Source organism: Rhinolophus hipposideros (genome assembly GCF_964194185.1).
Source record: "Rhinolophus hipposideros genome assembly, chromosome: 16".
Lineage (NCBI taxonomy): Eukaryota > Metazoa > Chordata > Mammalia > Chiroptera > Rhinolophidae > Rhinolophus > Rhinolophus hipposideros.
This window is the reverse complement of record NC_138062.1, coordinates 57,438,862-57,463,886: the sequence shown is the minus strand read 5'-3', so window position 1 is coordinate 57,463,886 and position 25,025 is coordinate 57,438,862. Positions and strand designations below refer to the sequence as shown.

The following is a 25,025-nucleotide window of genomic DNA, read 5'->3' as shown; positions in this document are numbered from 1 at the left end:
TCTTTTTGGTTAATCGAGTAGAAGACTAAAAAATCAACTAAGGAAAATGAACAGGCTGCTATTAGATTAACCAGAGAGCAGCTGTCCTCCGACTTGGAGAGCCTGGATCTTGCCCATCCTGCCCCGTGGTGAACTGTCATCTGGAAACTTCTCCTCCCGGAAGATGACATAACCTGACAAAGAATCAGCAAAGGGCCAACACGTTTCTGGAAAGCCAACATGGGTAAGTATTGTTTTGAATGAAGTTCTAGAACCTCAGTTCATGTCTATACATATAATCTAAGGAGTAAACAAACAATATGCGCCTCCTGAGGGTTTTCAAGAACTCTTAAAATTTTAAAGGCCAAACAATGTTGTTTTCATAATGCGAATCAAAGTAGTTGTTAAGCCACGATCAAAAATCGCTGGACTTGAGACGGCAGAAGCAATACTCACTCTCTCTTTTGACCTGCTTGTGGTTTTCACACTAATGACAGGCTCTCCTTTCGATTTATCCATTACGACTGTCCGTTCCATTCCTCTGCTTCCTTCAGGAAAAAACATAGCAATCTGTGAAAACATGCTGACGCCCTCACTTCCGGCAAGCAGCTCATGGGCCGATGGGGGCTCTTTCCACTCCGTCAAGTGACTGATGCTAACCACTGGAGCCTCTGGGCCTCACCCGTCTTCATGATGACAGAAAGGAAGCACTACAGATACGGCCACACTGAGTATGAAACGGCTGCTGGGCCCTGATAGGTCTTCGCTCATCGGGAATGGAGTGCTCCCATCTGAGCCAAGTGCATTCTGCGACGTGTGCACACACTCATCCCACCTGCAGCCCCTCACACTCAAGCCTAGGGCTCCATGATAAGCACTTTCGATTTTTATTTCTCCCACACATTCTGGAAAGCTCTGCAGAACCCAGCCCTTGTGCCCTCAATCAGGCATTGCCGGCTCCGGGGAACACCCCCTATCCCCATCCCCAGCACAAGCGGGCTTCCCTTCATTTGTCTACAGCAATAAACGCTCCAAACTGACTCTTCCTCTGCACGACATGCTAAGCAGGCTCTAAACACCAGGACAAGTACTGATTTAGAACATTCTAAAAACACGTTCCTCATGAGACTGCTGGCAAATTACCCCATCGCTTAAGACCTAACCTGGAATGTGCCGCACCAAATCCCAATGCTCCAGATGGCTGGGTTTTGTTTCTGGTTTTGGGAGGCGGGAGGAGAGGGGTTTTTTGCCACAAGACAATCTGTGGAGGCTCATGCAAATCTGAAGCTGCAGAGCACAAGGAATTTCTATAAAATGCCAACAGAGGTGGCATGCTGCAAGCGACTGCTTCAAAGGGTACCGATGTTGTGGAGTTTTCGTTTTCTCTCCTTTTTTGTTTTGTTTCTTTTTGTTACTAGATCTGGCGTTAACATACATGTGGGAAAAACCTGACTACATACTGCAGAACTGCACTGAATTAGTTACAAGAACTAGGACACCCCACCCTGGCATATCCCACACTTGCTTCTGCTAAAAACCCAGGAACAGCAAGAACCCAGGTCACTAAGCCACCAGTAAACTTAAATCACCGACCACAATATCCCCAGGTTTCTGCCGTCGCGCAGAACCTGCATTAAGCCACATCACCGCCCTGTTGCTTTAACGGCCTCTTATAAGCAGCCAAACTCAGCAAAGCCACCAAAAAACTCAATGTACTCACGTGATCTGTGACACCTACCAGCCACCACCCAGACCGGCTCTTCCCCGTTTATGCATACTTAAGATTCTAATCACCTGATTTGGTGACTCTGGACCGATTTGTGGTTCCTGGTTTTAGTTCATCTTCATCTTTTTCTTCCTTTTTAATGTCTTCAGGCTTTTTTTCCTCCCTTTTCTCAATCTTCTCTTCCTTCTTAATGACGGTTCTATGTAAAAACATGGTTATCAAACTTGAGTTCCTGAGACTACCAAGAGCGCTTCACTGACTCAGACTTCTGCACAAAACCAACCAGCCCGGTGACAAGTGGATGGGGAGAACTGTTTGAAAACCCTGGGAAGAATAATGCTCTCTTCAGATCTAGCCCCTTCTGCCACTGAAGTTATCTGCTGTACCTCAAACATGCAGGATGAAACTGCAGGCCTGTAGGCAGTTTCCCAACATGCTAGATACAAGACAAGCAGGCAAGGAGACACAAGAAACACTCCAACGAAGTAAAAATGTTTGTGAAAAACTTAATTTTAAATTTCATGTTGAAACAAACTGTGTGGAATATTAAGTTTTGTGGGGGGGAAACGTCTTTCCCAAATGGGTACAATATAAAATAGAATGGCGGACTAGTATGAGGATGGAGAATTCCTGCAGCAATGAGCACCTGGTAGTTTCTGCTTCCTTTGGGGAGTTAAAATGGCACGTGCTAGGCCAGCAAACACGGAAACCTTTAGTAACATCTGAATTGAAAGCAGTTTTACTCTAAGCAGTGAACTAAATCATCGCTGCCATTCAAATCTGTCTCCCCTATTCCCCAGTGCTGTGTGCCTCAGGCAATTAAATTCTACACTGAGTCAATGTCCACCACGCACGCGAGTCCAGGACCAGAAGGCCAGGCCCGCTGAGCTCTCTAACTGGAGATTTTCACCCTCTCCTTCCTACGGCCTGAGCAGAGCCCAAGCCAGATGGCCGAGGAAACCTCTCCCAGCTCACCCTCCCTCCCTCCTAAACTTCCACAGCACGGAGCTGCCGTCTTTAAATGAATCTTCATTTTGAGAAAAACTTTTAATTTTAAAATTAAAAAAAAAAAAGTTAAGTACATACCACAATAATCGATGGTGTGTACCAAAACTGACCATTGTAAAGGTTCCTAACACAGCAGTTTCCCTTTCTAAAAAGAAAAAAACAAACCAAAACACAATAGACACAGCGGAATGAGCCCTCCCTGTCCCTGTGACAACCCAGGGTGCCTTAAAGGTCATTCAGCTCCACTTCTCTCCCTCACCTAACCCTGCCGATCTCCATGCATGCTTTAGGGCTTTTCTGGAGACTGACATAACAGGATGGCACTTGACGTGCTGCTCTACTGCGCTTTCACCTCATGTTTTAAAGGCTAGTCCGTGTGGAAACATACACAGATCTGGTTCCTTTCAACTGCTACACAACAGTCTACTTATTTACCATCTGCCTTCTGACAGACTATAGAGATTGCTTCCGGTGACTGTGTGACTGCAAAAAGGCTACCACGAATCATCTCCGGTGTGCCTCCCCCACTATTCTGGGTGCTGCCTTCTCCCTCCGAGGAGACCTAAAAAATGTCTCGACAGGAGACCCCTGCCCTACTTGGTCTGTACTCACATGGCACCTCCTAGACACAAAGGACTTGACACACTAATTAAATTAAAAAGTAGTTTCTGGGGGAAAAAAGTATGTAGGAAAAAAGGTTGGAGAAATATACACCAAAAAGTGTCCGCCTGGGTAGTGGAATTACGCCTGACTTCCGCGGGTGCTTTACAATCGGCAATTAGAGAACAATTCTTCCCTAGCCAGGACAGCCCAGACAGGCCACCTCTGTGGAAAAGCTTCCCTGTTTCACTCAGGCTGACTACTAAGCCTAGAAATTCCTAAAATGAAAGGAAAGGTTAATAAAGGGGCTTATTTGAGGAAGAAAAATAAGGTTATAAACAAATTTTACAACGCTCAACCTCCTAGGTAAACCATTTGATGGCAGTTCGGTTTTAAACATCTTAAGCCCATCACCCAGTTACGAGTGCCATCATTGGGGGGCAGCAGCCCAGGATGAAATCCTGGCCTGGCCACTGGTGAGCTGGGCTGTGTGACCTTGAGCTGGCGCTCCCCACTTCTGAACCTGTTTCCTCTTCTACACAGAGCACAGACTTCACAGCAGTCTCCCAGGGACGAAGGGAAACCCCCTGACACACGTTGGGGGGTGTTATCCCCTTCCGTTTTTCCACAGACACAATCTCCCTTTTGTGATTAGACCATCAATGAATGAAATGCATTTCAAGACACTAAGCGAACCAAGAACTCTCAACAGTAACCAACATTGTAACAATATATTTTTTAGCATTGCTGATGGATGTGTCTCGTTTTTGAAGCTGCTGATAAATATGGCTCTCACTTCTAAGTACGCAAAGGCTAATCTGACATCCGTTTCTCATGGGCCTACAATTTCCAACTTGCCCGCGATGAAGACTGGCAATTACATCTTTAAAAACCAACTCTAACTTACGAGTATCAACGTCCACAGGCATGTTTATTCAAATATACATTTTCTTATGTAAAAACAACAGCAAAATGGAATTGCTGTGAGACTCACAGATTCTCAGCAAAGGATTCAATTTTTAGAGTGTGAATGGACACGAAAGAGGGAATAAATTATGTTGACAATATAAACTTAATACTGAGAACAGTGTTCTATCAAACACATCATCAAACTGTACCTTCTCCAAAAGATAAGGCTGATTTTAATAAAAGTATAAATAAGCAATGCCGACTTTGAAAGATGCCCCTATTTCCATCTTGATTAAAGCTATAAATCACCTCGTTTATAAAAACAGTAGCTCAGACTCATGGTTCCCAAACTACTGTACCAAGGGTGCCACAGTAAGCTCAGGTACTCTGGGATATTTTAAGTTTTTGAGAAAAACACAGCAATACTTGACAACTGTCAGAGGCTGCACAAACTAATAGCTTGAGGTTGTTCATTTCAATACTCGGTCAGGCTACATTTCTTTGGATAAGGCTGTATCTTTGCAAAGCTTGGTTTCTGCAACTGTTGGGATAAAAAGCAAGAATCGCATGAAAATCAATCTGGACCAGGAAATGATTCCAGGGTTTGCGAGGCCATGCAAGGGCCCAGCTGTTAAGAATGAAAAGAGAAATATTATATTTTCATCTCATGTATTTTTTTCCCAACAGCCTAAGTCGTTTGGACATTAATACTTATTAAGGACCCTCTGAACCCATTTTTCAGAGTTCTAGGTTACTTCAGTAAATATCTGTATTGAAAGCTGAATAATGAACTGGCAGCAAGGTGCAAAAATCACCTCTGATTTAAACAAGAAGTTGGTGAGGCTGTCTATGCAAGGAAGATCACATGCTTATTTCTCCAGTGACCCTATGGCTGTCACCTGCCCCCCTCCCAGCCATCATCCCAAGAGAAAAGTAAAAAAAAAACCCAAACAAACAAACAAACCACTTTACTTTTCAATTTTGATCTCCACTGAATGATGTCTGTCAACACTTGAGACTTTTTCCTTCTTCACTTCACACTCTTTTCTGTCAGATAGCTTTTTCCCGGCAGGCTCGTTTTTGGCCTAAAATATAACGCAGACAGAAATGGCTCACGGGCCAGGTCTTCCCGTAGGTGAAGTTCGTGAGTTACAACAGGCACGGACTGCCTCACCTTCTCTACGGAGATCATTCTTCCATGAAGCTCAGTTCTGTGGAGATGGCTGATACACTTTGTAGCCTCATCGGATGTCGACATGGTGACAAAGCCATAGCACCGAGCGCCAGGACTGCGGGCGTTGGTCACCACTTTGGCCCCGACAACCTTCAGGGGAAAGGGCATGCTTATGTCCTCATGCAAATTACCACACAACGTGTTAAAAATTATTAGCAGTCACCTAACCATCAGAATCATTTCCACCAGTTCTTACTTCTCTGGAAATTGTCAGTTCTTTATAGTTATTAAAGGGGTTCTAAATGACCCTGACCTATCAAAATACAACTGCTTTCAATACAAGACCAGCCCTCACAGAGACAAACAGGAAAAGCTAAATACAGTTAAACTTCACTAACCACACTCGTTAATCAAAAGCCCTTCCCACTTAGATCATTTTCTCCAATTCCCCAGGACCCATGGATAGCTGAGGGGTATGTACTCAGAAATGCACCCCAATTTCTGTGGACCAAGGTAGAGCGAACTTCCACTCTGGCCAGGATGGAGTACCAAGCATTTACCCTCCTGCTACCCGAAATAACTAAAATCTGAGAAGAAACACAGGCCACCAGGCCACACGGGAGAGTGACCCCTGCAAGAAGGGAAACACACGAGGCAGGCTGTGTGATTGCCCTGGCTTACTGCCCATAGGTCCCAGGCCACGGGCAGGGAGGAGGAACTGAGGAGGCAGCGTCCCCGAGGTGAGCAGGACTCCCAGTCTGAGGAGACACCACCAGAGAACCAATCCCAGACACTGCTGAGCTGCAGACAGCCCCCGAGCGGTGCACGTGTGCGAGGAAACCGCCCAGGCCAGGGAGAGGACCAGCTGCAGGAGCAGAGGGAACCACCCCGGGCTCATTCAGCGCGGCCAATGGCCCCCTCTTCCCTAAGTAAACTCATGGCCAGAGTGGAGAAGCCCGTAATCCATGGGCATCAGGCTGAGTGCTCAGAAGGGTGGCACCCCAGGAGCAGATGATGAAGCTTGCTAGCTAGCCCCAAGCTAAGGCTGCTCTGGCCTGATGACCGACGCCTAACAACAAGCCTCAGAAGGAACAAGTGACAGAACTGTGCCCCAGGAAAAGTTCAAGGACATTTGTAGGGACACAAGAATAACTAGTTTGCAACAAGGCAAAAATCACAATGCCTGGTACCCAATCAAAAACGACTGGGTTAGGCAAGAAGCAGAAAAATCTGACTCAAATGAAGAAAACCAACCAATCAACAGAAACAGACCCATAAAATGACACAATAACAATTAATGGATAAAGATACCAAATAGTTGTTTTCAAATATTCAAGGAGGAGGAATGACTACGTCAGGTAAACACATGGACGATTATTTAAAAATACCCAAACCGAACTTCTGTAGACGAGACATACTTTGATGGGACTGACAGCAGACAACGCAGAAGAACAGACTAGGGAACTTGAAGACATAGTAAAAGAAACTCTTCACAATGAAACAGGAAAAAGACGAGTACAAAAGACACCAGAAGTTGAGTCGTTGCTTTGGTCGGACGCACAGCTTTCCTCAGCTGCGCCCGCTCTTCCTGCCCGGTCGCTCCCCTTCCGCGCCGCCTACCTGCCGGCAGGATGGCCCACAAACAGATCTATTACTCAGACAAGTACTTCGACGAGCACTACGAGTACCGGCATGTCATGTTAGCCAGGGAACTTGCTAAACAAGTACCCAAAACCCAGCTGATGTCTGAAGAGGAGTGGAGGAGACTTGGTGTCCACCAGGGTCTAGGCTGGGTTCATGACATGATTCATGAGCCAGAACCACGTATTCTTCTCTTTAGACGACCTCTTCCAAAAGATCAACAAAAATGAAGTATATCTGGGGATCATCAATTAAATCTTTTTCAAGTTTAATGTACATGTGTATATAAGGTAGTATTCAGTGAATACTTGAAAAATGTACAAATCATTCCTCCATACCTGTGCATGAGCTGTATTCTTCACAGCAACAGAGCTCAGTTAAATGCAGCTGCAAATAGGTTACTGCAAGGTGTTTAAAATTTCTTCTGGTCAGTTTTTCTCTTAATATAAGCCCGTTTGACTTTACCTGTTACTTTTGTTAAATAAAGTTTGTATGTTGCGTTTGAAAAAAAAAAAAAAAACACACCAGAGCCACAGTGACTTGGGGGACGATGTGTGGCGTCCTCAAAGGCAAGGAGCACAGAAAAACAGTAGGCAAATGAATGCAACACACATCGTTAGCACATTGCTCCAAACCAGTGATGAAGAGAAAACCTTAAAGGCAGCCATAGGAAGAAAAGCCAGCTGAAGGACAGAGAGAACTACAGCCAACAGGTCAGGAACAATGTAAGCCAGAGGCGTGGAGCAGCTTTGCCGTCTGGAAGAAAACCAACCAACCTATTAGGTTTGCAAAAAATTGCGGTTTTTGCAATTTTTAACCTTTTAAACGCAATTACTTTTGCACCAACCTACAGAATTCCAAACCTGGTGAAAAGAGCTTGCAAAATGAAGGCAAAGGAACAACTTTTGCAGACATATGAATTCCTCATTGGCAACCCTGCTCTACAAGAAATGCTCAAGGAAGGAGGAGAATTATAACCAGTGGGAACTTGGACATAAACAAAAAGGAATATGGAGTGCCCAAAACTGTAAACACGTGGGAAATTAAAAACCCATGTCTTTTTTCTTATTTATAAATCTCTTTAAAAGATAATTGTTTAAAAACCCCCCACAGAAACAACTGAATGGAAGTAAAATGTATGACGGTAACATGGTAAAGGCTGGGAGGGGGCAATGACAGTGGACAGGTATCGGTGTACGCTACCACTGGGAGACAGGCTGCTAAGTTGTGTACTGTAATTCCTAAAAGCAACCACTAAAAAAAAAGTTATAGCTCAACCAGAGGGTTAAAGGATAAATCACAAAAATCAAAATACCACGAGACAAACAAAAATGGAAAGTCAACATACCAAAACTTATGGGATGCAGCAAAAAGCCATTTTAAGAGGACAGTTCATGCAAATAAATGCCTATGTCAAGAAACAAGAAAAATCTCAAATCAACAACCTAACTTTATACCTCAAGAAACTAGAATATAGTCATACCTGTTATATACAGAGGGTGCCCAAAAAATGCACACGTGTTTTAAGAAAGGAAAAAACTGCATTAAAACTCTGATACTCAATATAACCCGGTAACAACAGATGAATACAAGTCATGTGCATACATTTTTTTGGCACCCTCGGTATATAATCGTAGCTAATAAGCCACATGCATAAGACATACCCAATGTAAAAGGTGGCAAATAAACAGGAAAAAGGGATTCAAGAAGACCCCGGAGAGAGAAAACACAGAGCCAGCTCAGATTTAAACCCCACACCATGAGTGTTCGAGTTAAATGTCCACACCCTGTGGGACACTAAGAAGTGAGGAGAAAGCCAGCATCCCGGGGAAGTACAAAGAGCCACTGAGACACAGGCCCAGGGTTCCAGCTCTGACCACCTCTGCTTAAGCGGGTCAACATGAACAAGTCATCTGCTCTCTCAGAACCTGTGACCCCAATTGTGAGATGACAAGGGGCGGGGTCCCTGCATTCTAGGTTCCCCGCAGACCCTGACATCTGCATTTCTGGCCGCAGGGATGGAGGAGCGCTGCTCTGCCTGCAGAGAGAAGTCCCCATCTGTCCAGAGCACCCCACACAGGGCCAGAGGTGACAGAAGCCTCGGCTGAGGACAGACAACACAGGTGTCAGTTATCAGAGCAGAGAAGAAACTTTGCATTCTTGTGTCTCCTCAAGGTCAGGAGGCTGAGCGAATTATGGGGTTATTTGACCTTTCCAACAAACTAATTATCCTTATAAGAACATCACTTCCAATGCCAGTTAAACCCCAATGAGAGCAGATACCATGAGCAGCTCACATACTACCCCTGCCCCCCACCAACCCTAGCCCTCTGCCCTGGAGCTCTTCACAGCAGCCTTTGATGAGTTCATCCGAATCACAGAGCCTTGTCCCACCACACTCCCCAGGCAGAGCCAACTCTCATCACTCAGACCTTGCCCTAAATATCGCTTCCTTAGCGAGTTTGCCAAACCCACCTCCCAAATCTAAATTAGGTCTCCCTACCATACGCAAATGACAAGCTGTAAGTTTTCTTAATATACTGATCAGAATGTGTTGTATTTGTTTATTATGTAATGACTTTTCCACCAGGCTGTACGCTATGACAGTAACCAGGTATCTGTTGGTATAGGCTTTACAATCAGTGCCTGAGTCCAGAAAGAAGTCAACAAAATAAATGAGTAGGTTATAGCTTAATACTTTTCCAATATTTCTGGGTCCTGTTTGCTAAAGTCACTAATGCATTCACCAACACCTAATCTGGTGACACGAACCTCAGCAAAGGAATGACCTGGGCAGCCAGGAAGGGACAGTCACCGAAACTCTGCCTGGAATCCCCACAACTTCTGAACACCTTGCCGCACTCTGCCTACCTCTCCCTCGGAGGGCCACTTCCCACAGGCACACAAGAGACCAGGGCAGTCCCTATGACTTATAAGTCGTCTGTTTTATCTTCTAACTCCAGGAAAACAGAATAATTTTTAAAAGTCCAAGTTCCTTGGAAGGCTTCTGAATTGTCTTATTTTCCTTCTGCCTCCATGAGCAGCACATTAGTTGATTTATTTGTAAATCACTATCACGTTACAGTTCTCCAAGTACATATTTAAGACGCTGTAAGATATACAAGTCAACTCTTCCCTTACTGTTGAGGGGAATAACTCAGCATGCCAGCTTTAAGTTTTGTACAGGCCAAAAGACGGCAGTTTCTTGAAGAGAAGTTAGAAAGACCCACAAGAACAGTTAGATGGTAGCTGTTTATATACGTTTTCTGAGTAGTGTTATGACATGATGATGTGCTCTGTTATCCACTGTCAACCAGAAAACAGGGCACACTACCCCAAACTAGCGGGGGTTTTTCCCTTTGAGGATTCCCCTCTGCCTTTTTAAAACCAGAAACGACCACCAATAAAATTAACTGTGGCACGAAGTAAGTTTCTAAACTCCTGCGTGTAATTTTTAATGCCAAATCGAGGCTGGGCGGCAAGACGCAAGGGAACGCATACCTTCCCATACTTGCTGAAAAGGTTCTTCAGGTCTGTCGCTCGGGTTGTGGAAGACAATCCGCTGACCCAGAGATTCCTACCGGAGCTGCTGCTGGTCCGACCTGCAGCAGGAGGGAGAAGGTTCTGCTTTGCCTCCAGACGTAACAGGGTGCACCACCACTCCTAAGAAGGCGGCCCTCTTGTAAACCCTAACTACATTCAACTCTTCTGATTCAAGGATTGAATTACTGCCAAAACCTAGGACAGAAGCTGAAAACACTGGATAACAGACATTGAGAGTTTTCTTATGGGAGAAATAATCGTGTCCAGGTCAGTTACAGACGGAAATGTCTTTCAATGATCAGTTCCCACCTAAGACAGCAGTTTCTTTAGCTCTCATTACGTTATTTAACGGAGAATAGGATTATAATAGGATGCAGTGTAATGGGATTTTCACTATCCCATAAATGACAACCAGAAGAGAGACATAAAGCGCAGCTCACCAACATTTAAAACCAGTCTCTCGAGACACCATTAGCTGGTCCATTCCAGTAATCCACAACAAAACCGACTGTGTCCAGCATGTGGATACCAGCACGTCCCTCCCTCCCAAACTAAGGGATCCATAGTTTGGCTCCCCGCCACATACGTTAAATCATACCTTTTTCATCTTTAATGATTGGCTTTATATCTTTTTCTTCCTTAAAAGAGCTAGAGACAAAAGTTAATGTTACTCATACAGGAAACAAACAAAAGAGAACTAAATTAAAAGTATGACATGTGCTAAAACTGAATACCTACCAGAAAATTAGTCTGAAATAAAATTTTAACAGACACCTTTGCAAGCTTATATTGAATATCCGACCACCCCCAAAATACAATGTCAGATTCTTAAGTCAATTCGATTTAGCTGAAGAGAACACTTAACAATTTAAGAACACAACCATAGTAGGTTGAGAAAAAGAAAAGGAATCGAATCACCCATTAAAAATACACAAAGAGAAATAAAACATTCTTTAGAAGTAAGCTACAATTTCGTCAGTCTGGCTGGCCAATTGCAGAAAAAACAGCTTATGTGTGTCATTAAAACGACCAATGAAAAGGAGATAGCGTCTGGTCTAAAACTGAGAAAAAACAAACCTCATTTTCTGATCAGCGCCCTCACTGGCTGAGGACTCTTTAGGAGCCGGAGGGACTTCATTACAAGCTTCAAAAGCAAACTTCTTCACGTCTTCTTTGCTATCTCTGGGGTCTGGGCTTGAGGCTTCCAGGGGCGCTTCTGCCACCTCCTCGCTAGAGGCTTCCGCGCGCTCTGAGGCTTTACTACTCTGCTCAACTGGCTCCTCTAGCCCTACAGGCTCACAGTCCGTCCTCTCGTCACCGCCTGTCTGCTCCACGGGCTCCCTTTTCACTACCGCTAACAGGGTGTCTGCCTTGCTCCACTGAGCTTGTGCCGTTGACTCGCTGGCCAAATCTAAATCACCCTCCTCCGGATGGCCGCTGCCAAAAAGGTCCTCTTCCTCCGCAAGCTTTCTGTCTGGCCCCACGCTACTTGTATCCTGTGCAAATGGCTGCTCCAGCTCGGAACCTTCTTCTTTTACTGGCTCAGATTTACAAGTTTCCCCCAAAATGTCGAGTATTTTCTCATTTTCTACGGATTTAACAGGAATAGAATGGCACAAGGTTTAATTACCAGGGAAATACAGCAATCACAAATGCGGAACTGGCACGGCTGCCACACTAACACGAAGAGAACTGCTAGCTACACAGAGATTGGAAAACCCGCGGGTACACACGTTACACTGGTTACACTACCTGCACTCCAACCGACTGCTAGAGCAAGCCGCTACGCTACATGGAAGAGAAAAGGCCCCCACAGATTTAAACACCTATAACCACTTGGCTGCTTCTCGACAGTCTTCTTCATGTTTTGTTCAAGTCTGGGTCTTCGGACTTATTTTTCCAACGTCCAAGGTGCTGAACCGAATGCAATCACCAATTCAATGACAGCTCAATTTCCAAATTTCTTTGAATTTCTTTTAACAGAACGGTCCAATATGAAAACCAGAAACTCTTCCGATGGCGGGAGATAAACACAGTTCAGAAGGGGAATAACATGTTGGAAATTTTCATGAAGAAACTCTGTCTCCTCTTCTGGAATCCAGTCACTTCTCAGATTATAAGTGCCCTGACAACCGCTTTATGCTGCCTTAACTGCATTAATCAAAACGACTGCAGCAAAATATCACAAGATCTGTTTCATGTGTAGAAACACATGGAAGAACCACAGGGAGAAATTACATAAATGCCACTCTATGTGGTTAGAGAGATGAACATAATTGCTACATCTCACCACATATATATGACCTCCGGAAACCAGAACGGCTATTCCACAGATCTGGTGATACGAATGGGTTTCCAATCTCTGATCCTTGTACGATCTGGATTGTCCACCATTAAAGTAATTTACAAGACCATAGCACAGCTTAAAATATATAAACAGCTTGAAAAAAATAGTAGTGAGAAAATGTTCAAACCATAACTGTTGTGTTTCTCTTATCAGTACCTGGCTCCAATAGTGGTTCTTCAATATCCTATTTAAAAAAAGAGAAAGAAAAACCACAGGGCACTTAAAAACAGGGCGGATACATTTCCTGAGCAGATACAGCTTTCAATCAAGTACGAAGAAATGCCTATTTCAAACAACCTTCTCCATTCAAAACCATGTATCCCGTTCTATGATCACCCAAGCAGGACAAGTTCATTTGTTGGCTTCTCCCTGGCAAAAAGCACAATTGAATGGTACTATTTAGCCCGTTCAATTCTCCCCTCAGTTTGGCCACTTCACCCCAAGTCTGAGTTGATGTAACGGCCTCTGTGGCTGGCAAAAATCCCCCAGTCAAGGCAAAGGTCACACAGATGGCCACTGCTTTATACATCACTCGATTGGAGAAAAATGTATTTCTCCCCATATAAACTTAGTTATAACTGAAACCTGTTATCAAAACCATCTCTCTTACCGTTGAAAACCTTTCCCTGACTTCCCACTGTGCATACGCCCATCAGCCACATCCTTCCCCAGCCCACAGACACTGGCAGCCAGGCCCCCCTGTGTCTGCCCCCACCCTGTATACTCTATCCCTACAGGGAGCCGTGCTCCCTTCTACCCCGAAGTCGTCTTTTTCCCTTCACCAGGCTAACACCTGACCAGTATGTCAGACCCTAACTTGACAGGACTTCCTCCAGAAAGCCGTCTGGGTGCTTTCACAGCCCAGCTGCCTGAACTTCTCCTTCATCAAACTTCTCTTCCCTTCCAGTTCCATTCTTGTTGGTTACTAACCCTGCCCTCACCAGGCTGCAAACTCCGAAACTGACCGGTTTGGCTCAACCGCTTGTCCCCAGCACCCAACTCAGCAGCAATGCTCAGTGGGTCATTTTGACACACATAACACACATCCTTTCCCACCATGGAAAGTTAACCACTCACATCAAGTTTCCAGCCAGGCAGAACTCACCGAAGGTACTTTGAAGTCCAACGACGAAGCATCCAAAGTGCCCTCGAAGCCTTCCCCGTCCACCTGAAAGATGAACGTAAGGTCATTTTGTGGGGACAGAGCTCTGAGTGCCTACGTCTCACCACATTCCGCACAACTGACACATCTATTTTCTTGACACACCTACTGCCACCTGCAAGTGTACTGTTGGACTATTTGGTTCACGACCTGCCTCCCTGCCCCGATGCCGACTCTAGGACGGGGTGCTCGCAGATGGTAAGTATTCTGTCAGCACTGCCCAGGTGAACGAATTCCTTTGCCAGGCAGTTTCCACACACTGTTGGTCAACACACACCACCCAGCCACAGAATTCCCAAAGCAGAACTCAAAACTTCGGAACCCTCCAATTTCAGTCGGTAGCAACACTTTTAAACTAACAGTAACGGGGCCCTTTCTTCTCGAGTGTTTTATTTAAAACAAACAGTTGACTGTTTTCTCTTTGTACTATTTACTACACAAAAATAAACAAACAAAAAAAACCAACTTAAAGGCTACTAAATTTGAAGGCCTTTTACCATTTTAAGTGAAATAAAAAACCATCTTGTCCCAGATATTTTTCTCTTTTCTAGGTTTGAACCTTATAACCCGGATGCTTCCATTAACGAAGAAGTTAGAAACCAAGCCCATGCTCTGGAAACGATTAACATGACACAACAGGATCGCGTTGGGGGACAAATCAGTTGCTCAATGCTACTCTAGGTGAAGGTGCTGCTGCCTGGAGTTTGTGACTTTCGACCTTTAAGGTTTAAAGTTCAGTCCTATGAGGGCACTTTCTTCAGTTTAAAGGTAAAGCCGTAAGTAAATAAAACAACTAAACTAGAATAGCATGGGACATTGGTAAGATTAAAATGGCCATCAATTCTAGGACGGCCACCACTGAGAGCTCTACGCCAAAATCCTGCGGGTCAGAAGTGGGCAAAGCGACAGTGGTAACAGAATTAAAACCCTCCCTTACACACATGGATACTGAGAGTGGATCCCTTTCCCAGGAGGGGTTCTTCTGAGGGGACAAATACTTTTCTTCACTATATTCCACGTCTTTTAATATAACAGTCTAATCTGTGCAGAGAGTAACTTTTCTAAAGTATCAACAGGATTATCTGAATGATAAGGTTCTAAATGGTTATTATCTTTCTAGTTTACCTGTTTTTTCAAAGGGAAATACTTTTTTCAGTGGTGCCACCTTTTGATTTATGCTTAGAAAGCGTCGCCTGCCCAACTATCAAAATTTTCCCCAGCACCACAGAGAAGTTACCCATTAGTTAATATCTGACCTATGGGGAGCTTCCATGCGCATCATTTACCACCAAGGTTCAGACACGGAGTTAAGTGCTTATGGTAATGGGTACGTCGGCGTTCGCTTTTTCATCCACCCCCAGCACGCTGGCGCTCCCGTACACAGCACACGAGCCCTGGAGCCTCGCGCTACCGGCTCAAGGCGCGTGTCTCCGAGTTACCTACAGCGGGTTCCGGGAGCCGAGCCGGGAGCTCCCTCAGGGGTGCAGCCACATATTCTTTGCTCTCACACAGGGAATCGAGGATGCTGTCTGTGCCATCATCCCCAAAGTCTGGAGCGCTGCTGGTCTCGACATCAGCTTCCTCTAACACACTCACGTCCATCATGTCAACATTCTGCAAGCTCTCGAAACTTGCTTCCATGTCCTCCTGGAAAGAGGAACAAGACGTGTCCATGAGCAGCGGACCAGGACTCAGAACTCCTGCCCCGTCTCCACGGCCACACCACGTACCTGCCCGTCTCTGGAATCCTCTTCCAGGCCATTGTCTTCTGTGCCTTCTTCCTCCATCTTCTGTCCTAATTACAGAATAATTGTGCAAACATATTATGCTCAGATCTGGCCTCATACTTAGCTTATGCTAGACGATAGATTTCTAGCTTGGTGAGAACATGTTACAAGGAAACTAGAAGTGCCCAGTTCTATCATGTGTCATTTTGTCTCTATTGGGACAGGAATATCTAGGATTTCCCTAACACTATCAAAGGATTTTGAATCTTGCACCGAATATCTAAGAACTTCAAAAGATTTCAAAACCACTCTAAAGAGAAATATCCCAAAAGAGCAAAGGGTAACAGGCACTTTTCAACAAACGTAATTTAAAAAATGTAACACCCATCTAGTAATCAAAGAACTGCGTCCTCAAATAACATTCGAGGTCATTAACTTGCTGGTTCTCCCTACATTCTACCCATTTCCAGCAAGCCGCCTGCCTGTGGTCATTCTTCAGCCCAGCTACCCTCTTTCGCAAGGCAAAGGCTACCAGCAAGTCCATGAGCATCCTGGGTCTTGACAATGCAAAAGAACTGTTTAGAGTTAATGTTGGGTGTTCCCAAAAGGGGTGGAGGGGAAGAGAGTGGAAACTTCTAGACTCAGAAGCGAAGTAAAATCTCTGGGCTCCACATGTATAAGTAAAAATCTCTGGGCTCCACATGTATCAAAAGCCTTAAAAATGTACACGCCCTTTATTACGGGATTTCCCCTTAGGACGTTTGCTAAAATATCTGACAAGAAATTCAAAACATAGGCATTTATTCCATCTAGAAAGTACACACAGCCTAAACATCTGAAACGGAAACAAATTATAGCACATTTTGTTCATTTGTGGGACACCGGTATGGGAAGTCGATGGGGAGAGTGGGGTAATCTGACAACATCTAGAGACATTTTTGGGGTCACACTGGGGCTACTGACATCTAGTGGATAGTGAGTGACCAGGGATACTGCTCACCATTCCATGACACACAGGACAGCGCCCTACCACCAAGAATTCTTCCCTCCAAATTGTCAACAGTGCCAAGGCTGTGAACCCTTGTGGTACACCACACGTATGGTGTCTTGCAACTTAAAAGAAAAGCTCTTAAACAATATTTAATATGATAAAATGTCCATAAAGTTAAAACAAACAAAAACCACGTAGATCTACTTTTATTAAAACACACGTGTATGTTTGTATACCTGTAAGTGAGAAGGTGCATATAGACAGATATGACGGAGGCACTCACCAAAAGTGGTTAAAATACTGAGTGGTCTGATTAGAGATAATTTTATTTTCACACGTGTACTTTTTACATTTTCCAAATTATCGAAAAGTATTATTTTTACAATTTTTAAAAATGATAAAATTAAAGATAAGAAACCTCAATCTTTGACGAAAGATTCGAACTGCAACGTTAAGTATTTCATTCACTATTATTATCAATAATCACCCAAGAAATGTAGTTTTATTATATGTCAGGCACTGCTCTCTACATTTTATTACACCCCACAATGCTAACAGGTTTATTATCCACACTTGACACGTTAAGAACTTGGTTTAGGAACAAAGTTGGTACTCAAAAACCCAGATGTACCACTTCCAACTATATCTAAACCCAGCATATGCTTTTGAGATACACTGTCTAAAAATGTTTGGTAATTGCACCCAATTTCTAGACCTCTAAATAGAAGCCTGCAGTGCCCACACAGGACGTAAACAGGAGAGACGTACACCCTAACATTTCATCACAAAGTGCCCTAAATGAGAGTGGGAATGACACATGCTAAGCAGACAGGGCCTGGTCTACACTGACTAAAAGCTGACATGGCGGGTGGGAACAATGGGACTGAAACTAGAAAATCTAATTTTAATCCCACACAAAACCTAATTCAAAATTTTAACCTTTCAAAACATACCCACAAGTCTTCCACAATTTGGCCTGTTTAGATGAGTTAGGAGAGTGGTCTCTTGTCCTGCGTATGAGGAAATTTTTTCTAAGTTTAGCTACTGTTTACTTTTGAAAGGCAAGTCCCTTACGAATTCCCAGAATTAGGCCCACTTTGTGGCACAGACTCTGGAAACGTTTGGTGGTAGTTCCTAATTACTTTTATGTCACCTCAAGGACCTAATTTCGACCAGAGGGGTCTAATATTTCGTATCACTAACCACGAGCCCAGACACCTCTCAAGAACATGCTAGCTCAACCACCTATAGGCGCTGTCCTCTACCCCTGACCTTGGCCACCTGTTCTTCTCTGGGCGTTGATGACTTCTCTGGAAAAGCAAAGGGAAAGGATCCGTGCTAAAGTGGTACCAATGCAAGTAACTATTACCACAGCTTCCTGGACAAAAGGCTAACTCCCAGTAGTTTTGATTTGACCCAGGCTTTGATCTAGGCATTCAGACAGGTTTCTGAAGCACCCAGCTAAGGTTTAGTTTGTCTAATGATGTAAAGATCCCTGTTTGGAGCCAAGATCATTTTCATTAGTAAGTCTTGAACCTCATCAGTTTTAAATGACCATCTACATTAAAACTTTTCAAACTAATAGTAAGTTATTTCACAGCTATCGGAAAACAGACTTTCAGACCATGAATAATTTAACAGCGAAGCCCACAAAAGTATTTGTATGTTCCCTGCTATGGACAGTCTCCCTCCGTCTGTATCCATTTATTCAGTATTTATAGCTGAAACGTAGACCAATACAAGAGCTGCAAAAACATGTTAATGTTTTCAACTTAAGTGTAAATCCCTTTGTGTAACCTAATTTAAAAATGTAGCCTCTCAAAACACGTGTGCTGTACAAGTTTTAACCAGTTAGATGAGTTATGGAAAAGTTGTCCTAAGAAAAGCTGTTAAGGACCGGCCCGATGGCTCAGGTGTTGGAGAGCCGCGCTCCTAACGCCGAGGTCGCCTGTTCGATTCCCACATGGGCCAGTGAGCTGCGCCCTCTACAGCTAAGACTGAATAATAGCTCTCTTCCTGGAGCTGGGCGGCCCTGAGCAGCTGGAAGTTGCCGTGAGCTGCCATGAGCTGCCTTCGGCTACTGTGTGCCGCCATGAGCGCTGGCGGTCAGTGCGAGTGGCCGGCAACCATCATGAGCAGCCAGCAGAGCTGCCATGAGCTGCTGGGAGCAGCCGACCGACTGCCTCAGCCCCGGGGGAGCACAAGGCTCCTAACAGCAGCATGGGCCCGGGAGCTGTGTCCTACACAACTAGACTGAGAAACAACGGCTTGAACCGGAATGTGGGATGAGGAGGCAGAACGGGAGAAAAAAAAGAAAGAAAAGCTGTTAAAAAGTAAACTCAATTATTGAAAATGATACAAATTAATTTTTTACTTGCTAAGCAGCTGTCCTCCATTGCCTGAACTTAGCACTTCTGCAGATAAATGGGACATATACAGCTGTCAAGAAGTTTTGTGTGGCACCTTTCAAAAAAAAACAAGTCCATCACACAGGTGTGTTAAATTATACTGTCCCTGTCACTATAAAATCTAATAATGAGAATGACAGCCAATGAGGGTAGCAAAGATTTCAAAGTTTTATGGAATTAAATTCTTCCAAAAATAACTTGTATCAGGCATAAAAAGGAATGAAGTGTTGATATGTTATGACATAAATGAACCTTGAAAACATGATGCTCAGTGAAAGACAGACACAAAAGACCACATACGGTATGATTCTATTTATATGAAATGTCCAGAACAATAAGCAAAGCTATAGAGACAAAGTCAATAGACAACGCCGAGGGCTGGGGGCCGGGGAAATAGGGAATGACTGCTAATGGGCCTGGGGGTTTCTTTTTGGGGTGATGAAAATGTTCTAGAATTAGATGCTGGTGACAGTTGCATAGCCTTGTGAATAAGCACTGCACTGACTGATTTAGACAGATGAATTTTCTAGTATGTGAATTATACCTCATATTTTTAAAAAAAAATCACACTGGTAAAACATAGGCTGGGTGCAAATACTCCGACAATCTATTTTGGACCCTAGAGAAGTTGGATTCTATTTAGTCTCGGGTTGTTGTCATTTTCCCTGTTTTAAGTCCTATTTTTTAAACCAGGAAGGAAGCCAAGCAGGTGCACTCAGTTGCTCAAATCAGTTGGAGCAGCTTTTAGAGTGTGTCTTACTCCAGTTCTTTTTTAATCCCAATGACAAGAGCTGGGCTGCTTTCAATACACACTTTAATTTTACGTGGCGCCTGCACATCTCTTAACTTCTCCAGTACCCGACAGAGCTACTTGTTATTCGGTAAAGAGCAGACCTAATTATTACGTGGAGGACAATGAGGGCCAAAGACATTCTCCTTCTGGCCTGGGCAGAAAGAGTGCTAAAAAACCAGTTCTCTAAGTAAGTTCTCTAAACACACACTCAGGCCTCACGCAGCAGGAAGTACAGGTGGATGGATACCTTTAACACATCTCTTTGCCGCCTTTTTGCTTGTGGCTTCCAATGTGATGCCAATTTCATCAGGATCCTGCCCTTCTTCCTTAACCGCCTGTCAGGAAGAGAGGAGTTTTTACATTATCCAGAGCTGCCGACACATACTGTTCCTGGAAAGTAACAACTTGCCAGCACACAAAGGCAATCTCTTCCTTGCCAAGAGCAAGCCTGGTTCTGCCATGGGGGCTGCAAGCCCGAAAGGCACAGGGTGAATCCCATGCAACTTGGTTCTCGCTGGGCCCCGTGCCCAGAAGACAGAGGGGAGTGTGAGCTGGGACTCCAGAATTGGGGTCAATGACCAGTTCCAAAATGGCCCCTAACCTTGAAACTGCCCAACCTTCCAGTTTAAGTTAATAACGTCACACAAAAGCGCAGGCTGGTACTTGGTGTGCACGGGCCACAGGCTGCGCGGCGTTCCACAGGCCATCCCTGAGCTCTCGGGAGGAAGCCCACCAAACAGACCGGGGCAGGGAGGTGCCTGTGTCCCCGGCACCGCCGCGGGCGCCGACAGTAAGCTCACCGAGTCCCCACCCTGAAGGAGCTCGTTCTGGCTGGGAAAACAACTCTCTCCCGCACTCAACTTTGCGTTAGGTGCCGCGAGGTGGGACACGAACACAGGAGGAGGTAACAGAACGAGGCAGGGAGGTGCAACTGCACTTTAGGGAGGCTGGTCGGGGCGGTGACAGCTCAAACCCCAAATGGCAACAAGGACTCTGCCAGAAGACCTGGGAGCAGTCCCGCCAAGGGCGTGAGTGCAAAGGTTCTGGGGGCAGACACAAGCGCAGCCGCCTCTCCTGCAACACCGCCAAGGTCCTTCAGCCATTCGTTCTCCAGGAGAAGAACCCGAGGCGCAGGGGAGGAAGGCATCTGGCCAAGGTCACAGACCCGAGTCTCCAACTCAAGCCCTGGGAGGAGGCCGGGGCCGCCCTGGTGGCTAAGACGGCCGCTGTCAGCGCTCGTACGGCCACCGGCTGGCAGAAGGCAAGAAACAGAGAGGGGCAGTGACAGGCCAAGGTCACACAGCTCGGGCGGGGGGTCGACCAGGACTGGGATGGGCCGGGGACACCCGGGCGCAGGAGTCGCGGTGACAGGCCCGCGTGGGGGCGTGCCCCGGCCTCCCGCGCCACCCCGCGTCCCCCTGCAGCCTCACCTTCTTGAGTCGCTCCATCAGGACGCTCTTGTTGCCGCCGGTGTCTAGGTTCCGCTTCTTCAGCTCCGCCCGTAAGTCGATCACCCGCAGGTCGCTGAGTCGTCGCGTCCCGGCCTCAGAGGCGCCCGGACCGACAGTGGCCGTGCCAGAACCCGAGTCGCCGGACCCTGCCAGAGTCTCCGCCATCCCGGGTTTCCCGTCTCCGCCACCTACTCCCCACACCGCCAGGGGCTGTAGCGGCTTTGAGCACAAAATGGCGCCGCCTAAGAGGAAAACGCATTCGCTTCCTCCCGCCCCGCTTTCCGGCCGCGCATGCGCGCCGCCCCTACCAGCGTTCTTAGCCGCAAGTCGGCTACCGCGTAGCCCAACCGCTTGTTTCCCATCATAACGCGCAGGCGCTGTAACTGCAGCACGCATGCGTGCCGGCCCTTCGCGGCGGGAGGCCAGTGAGGCGCAACGCGCTTGCGCACATCTCCCCAGAGCTCTCACCACGCATGTGCAGACGCGACAAGGAGCGTCGGTCCTGCGCCAGGTGCGCCTGCGCAGAAGCGAGGCGCGCCGGGGCGGCTGGAGCGGTTCTCTGGCAGGCGGCGCCATTTTGTGCTAGAAGCCGAGATAAAACCAGCCTGGTTCTGTGTGAAGTGGGTGGCGGAGCCAGGGTCCCTGGAATGGCGGAGACTCTCTCAGGCCTAGGCGATTCGGGTGCGGCGGGCGCAGCGGCTCTGAGTTCCGCCTCGTCAGAAACCGGGACGCGGCGCCTCAGCGATCTGCGGGTGATCGATCTGCGGGCGGAGCTGAAGAAACGGAATCTGGACTCGAGCGGCAACAAGAGCGTTTTAATGGAGAGGCTCAGAAAGGTGAAGCTGGGGACCTGGGAGCGGGCAGGTGTTGGGACAGGGGATCCCCGCGGCCGCAACAGAGTTTCCCCGGCCTCAGGGCCCGCCTTCGGCCCCGCGTGCGGCCTGCGCCCGGTCGGTGCTCCGCGCCCCTTCTGGCTCCTCCTAGGCCCGAGCGGGAGCCGGGAGCGCAGCCGGGCCCGGGGTCGAATCCTTGCGCCGCATTAGAGCGAGAGAAACGAAACGTGGCCGCGGCGGGGAAGCCGCGGTGCCCTGCAGCTCTCGGCAGCGGCTGACACGGGCCGAGGGCTGCCTTCCGCGTCGGCCGCTTCGCCCAGCGCCTTGCTCGCGTTGTCTCCTGTCGGCGTCCTACGTGCGCGGGGAGCCCGACGTCCCCGCTTCGCAGGCGGGGAGGGGACTCGGTCAAGGTCACGCGCCGGGGACAGGCGGCGACGGCGTGGGAACCCGCGCGGCCGCGGAGGTGAACGCGCCCCGTTGGTGTGGAGCCGACGAGGCCTGGGTGGGGGGTGACGTACACGGCAGGCGCGTCGAGAGAGCGTGTACAGGGGGGAACGGTTCGGGGCGGCTCGGCGCCACCCGGAGAAGTAACGCGGACGGGGACACGGACGTGGGGGGACGGCGGCGCGGCTCGGGGCTTCGGGCGGGCGGCGGGCGGCGGGCGGGCCCCCGTCACGGCGTTTACTCCTCGCGGAGCCTGTTTCTTCTTGGGTGAAGAGGGAGGGGAAAGGTGCTGCCCTGTTCGGGCTGCGTGGGGTCGCGTGGAACGGGCGTCGCGTGGCACGTGGACACTGAGGCTGTGGTCGTCGTCACAGCTCGCTTCTCCTCTGTGCCACCGGGTCTGAAAGCGGGGCCTCTAGTCCCCACCCTGCGGGTCTCACGGGTGGGAGCCGGGAAGCGCCTGCCTCCCCGCGCTGCCCTCTGCCTCGGGGTCTCCGCCTTCGCCTGTCCCCGCCTGTCCCCGCCAGGCCCTCCCGCCTTGGGGCACCCCCCCTCCTGCAGACGGCGTGCTGTGCGACTCACTCCTCCCTGGTGGCTCCCGAACCATCGAAGGTCGGGGTCTTACTTGCCGTTAATTATTGTTAAGAGGAAGCGGCGTCACTTGTGTTCCAGATGAGGAAGCCTGCGGTGCGGGGAGTTGATGTGCCCACAGTCAGCGGGGCTTCCTGCCTGGAGCCTTCCCTGCCAGCCGTGTCACTGCTGCTGCGAACTTCCGGGTTTAGTGTGCGTGGTGCCGAGGCAGCACGATACTGACTTCCTCCACTCCGGGCAGGCAGCTCATGCACCGAGATGCTTACCTGGGAAAATGCAAGGACAGTGAGGGCTGGCACTTGGGAAGACGTGGTCCCCGCTCTTCGCCACCAGGGTCTCCTCTATCCACAAAGCCAGAATGGGGGGTATCCTTCCCCACCCCCCGGTCATTGCAGAAACCTGCAAAGCTAATAAGATGACATTGAGCTTTCCCGTCTGGCTGGTGACTGAGACTCGTGTGGGACTTCAGGAATCTTCCATCACTGTCCTCTCTGAGGGACAAATCCATCCCTGCTTCTCCCTCCTTTCGGTTTCTTGGGGATGTGGCCACAATACATAAATACCGTCAGCCTGTACACACATCTCCTATCCTGCCCAAGCAAGTCTGCAATTTCTGAGCTTCTCTCTCTCCCACTTCTGTCGTCCAGTTTGTGTCCCTTTGTTTATTTTTCCAAGAAGGGCAAAAAGAGGAAAAGAGAACACAAGTGTAATTAGCCGGGGCTCGTAAGGAAGTCTCAGAGCCCTCAGTGCCCCGAGGGATGAGCCTGTAAACACTGCACCCAGAAGAGACATACTGAGGGTGAAATGTATCCTCCTATCTGGGACGGTTCTAGTGGTGTTCCAGAATTGTCTGTCCCCAACAAGGGGGAGAAATTTTCTGGTTGTTTGCTCTTTGATCCCAAGGCAGAACTCTCCAACTCCTGGCTCTGGCTTTAGAGAGAAGAGAGACATTTTCTTTGCTCCTGGTACAGATTAGGTGTGGAACACCCCCCACCCTTGTTCCCCCAACCCCATTCTAAATTCAGACTTACCGAACTGGAAAACTCCTGAGAATCTGAGACTTCTGAAACTGTCTAGAAATAAAACACAGTATTTGAAGGGGGTTTAAATGAAAATGATGCTCACAGGAAAGAAAGAAAGGATTATTAGTAAAACCTAAACATGAAGCCCAGTATCCAGGGATGTCACTGACATGTTCAGTACCGATTTGCTGAGCATGGGTGGGGCCTGTTGAAGTGAATGACAAGTTCTTGGGGTGGGAGGCTGGGTTTGCCAGGAGCTCCTTATAAGTCTGTATGCTTTGGGATGGGTCCCCTAGTGGTTGAGAGCAAGACCTCTGGAGTCAGTCATAGATGTGTATGATTAGATAAGGTAATGCATGTCATGTCTGGTTCCATGCCACGCACAGCAGGAACTCCCAGTGAGTGTTAGTATTCTTTCCAGACAGTGTCGGTGCAGGCGAGGCATGGAGCTGGGGGTCTCAGAAGGTCGGACAGCACATTGCTGGGTGAAGTCATAGGAAACTAGAGTGCCCTTTCCCTTGAGTGCCCTTGAGCCCAGGAATAGGATGGAGCAGATTGTGGTGATAATGTTAAAAATAAGCCTAATGTTTGTTCAGTGCTAGTTTTACATGCATAATAGAGTTCTCACGACAGCTTTTCAGGGTAAGTACTTTTATTAGCTCCATGTTCCAGAATAAAA

The 25,025-nt window shown here is 47.3% G+C and overlaps 2 protein-coding genes across 2 annotated transcripts in view; one reads left to right on the top strand and one right to left on the bottom strand.

The window, feature by feature from the left end:
* SAFB2 (scaffold attachment factor B2) overlaps positions 1 to 22,173 on the bottom strand; it is a 32,709-nt gene extending 10,536 nt beyond the window's left edge. The window contains exons 1-13 of the mRNA XM_081076041.1: positions 21,439 to 22,173; positions 20,256 to 20,343; positions 15,820 to 15,884; positions 15,533 to 15,736; positions 14,033 to 14,095; positions 13,084 to 13,111; positions 11,658 to 12,168; positions 11,179 to 11,228; positions 10,539 to 10,639; positions 5,397 to 5,546; positions 5,195 to 5,307; positions 1,774 to 1,904; positions 436 to 527 (exon numbers count right to left, since the gene is read on the bottom strand). Coding sequence (XP_080932167.1) covers positions 436 to 527; positions 1,774 to 1,904; positions 5,195 to 5,307; positions 5,397 to 5,546; positions 10,539 to 10,639; positions 11,179 to 11,228; positions 11,658 to 12,168; positions 13,084 to 13,111; positions 14,033 to 14,095; positions 15,533 to 15,736; positions 15,820 to 15,884; positions 20,256 to 20,343; positions 21,439 to 22,035 — 2,193 coding nt within the window. The 5' untranslated portion in view covers positions 22,036 to 22,173. The remainder of the gene's footprint in view (positions 1 to 435; positions 528 to 1,773; positions 1,905 to 5,194; positions 5,308 to 5,396; positions 5,547 to 10,538; positions 10,640 to 11,178; positions 11,229 to 11,657; positions 12,169 to 13,083; positions 13,112 to 14,032; positions 14,096 to 15,532; positions 15,737 to 15,819; positions 15,885 to 20,255; positions 20,344 to 21,438) is intronic.
* On the top strand, positions 6,881 to 7,382 carry LOC308508861 (cyclin-dependent kinases regulatory subunit 2-like). The gene has a single exon (XM_081076269.1). It carries the CDS (start codon positions 7,028 to 7,030, stop codon positions 7,265 to 7,267), a length of 240 nt encoding a protein of 79 aa, XP_080932395.1. The 5' UTR covers positions 6,881 to 7,027; the 3' UTR covers positions 7,268 to 7,382.
* Positions 22,174 to 25,025: the final 2,852 nt, after the last annotated feature.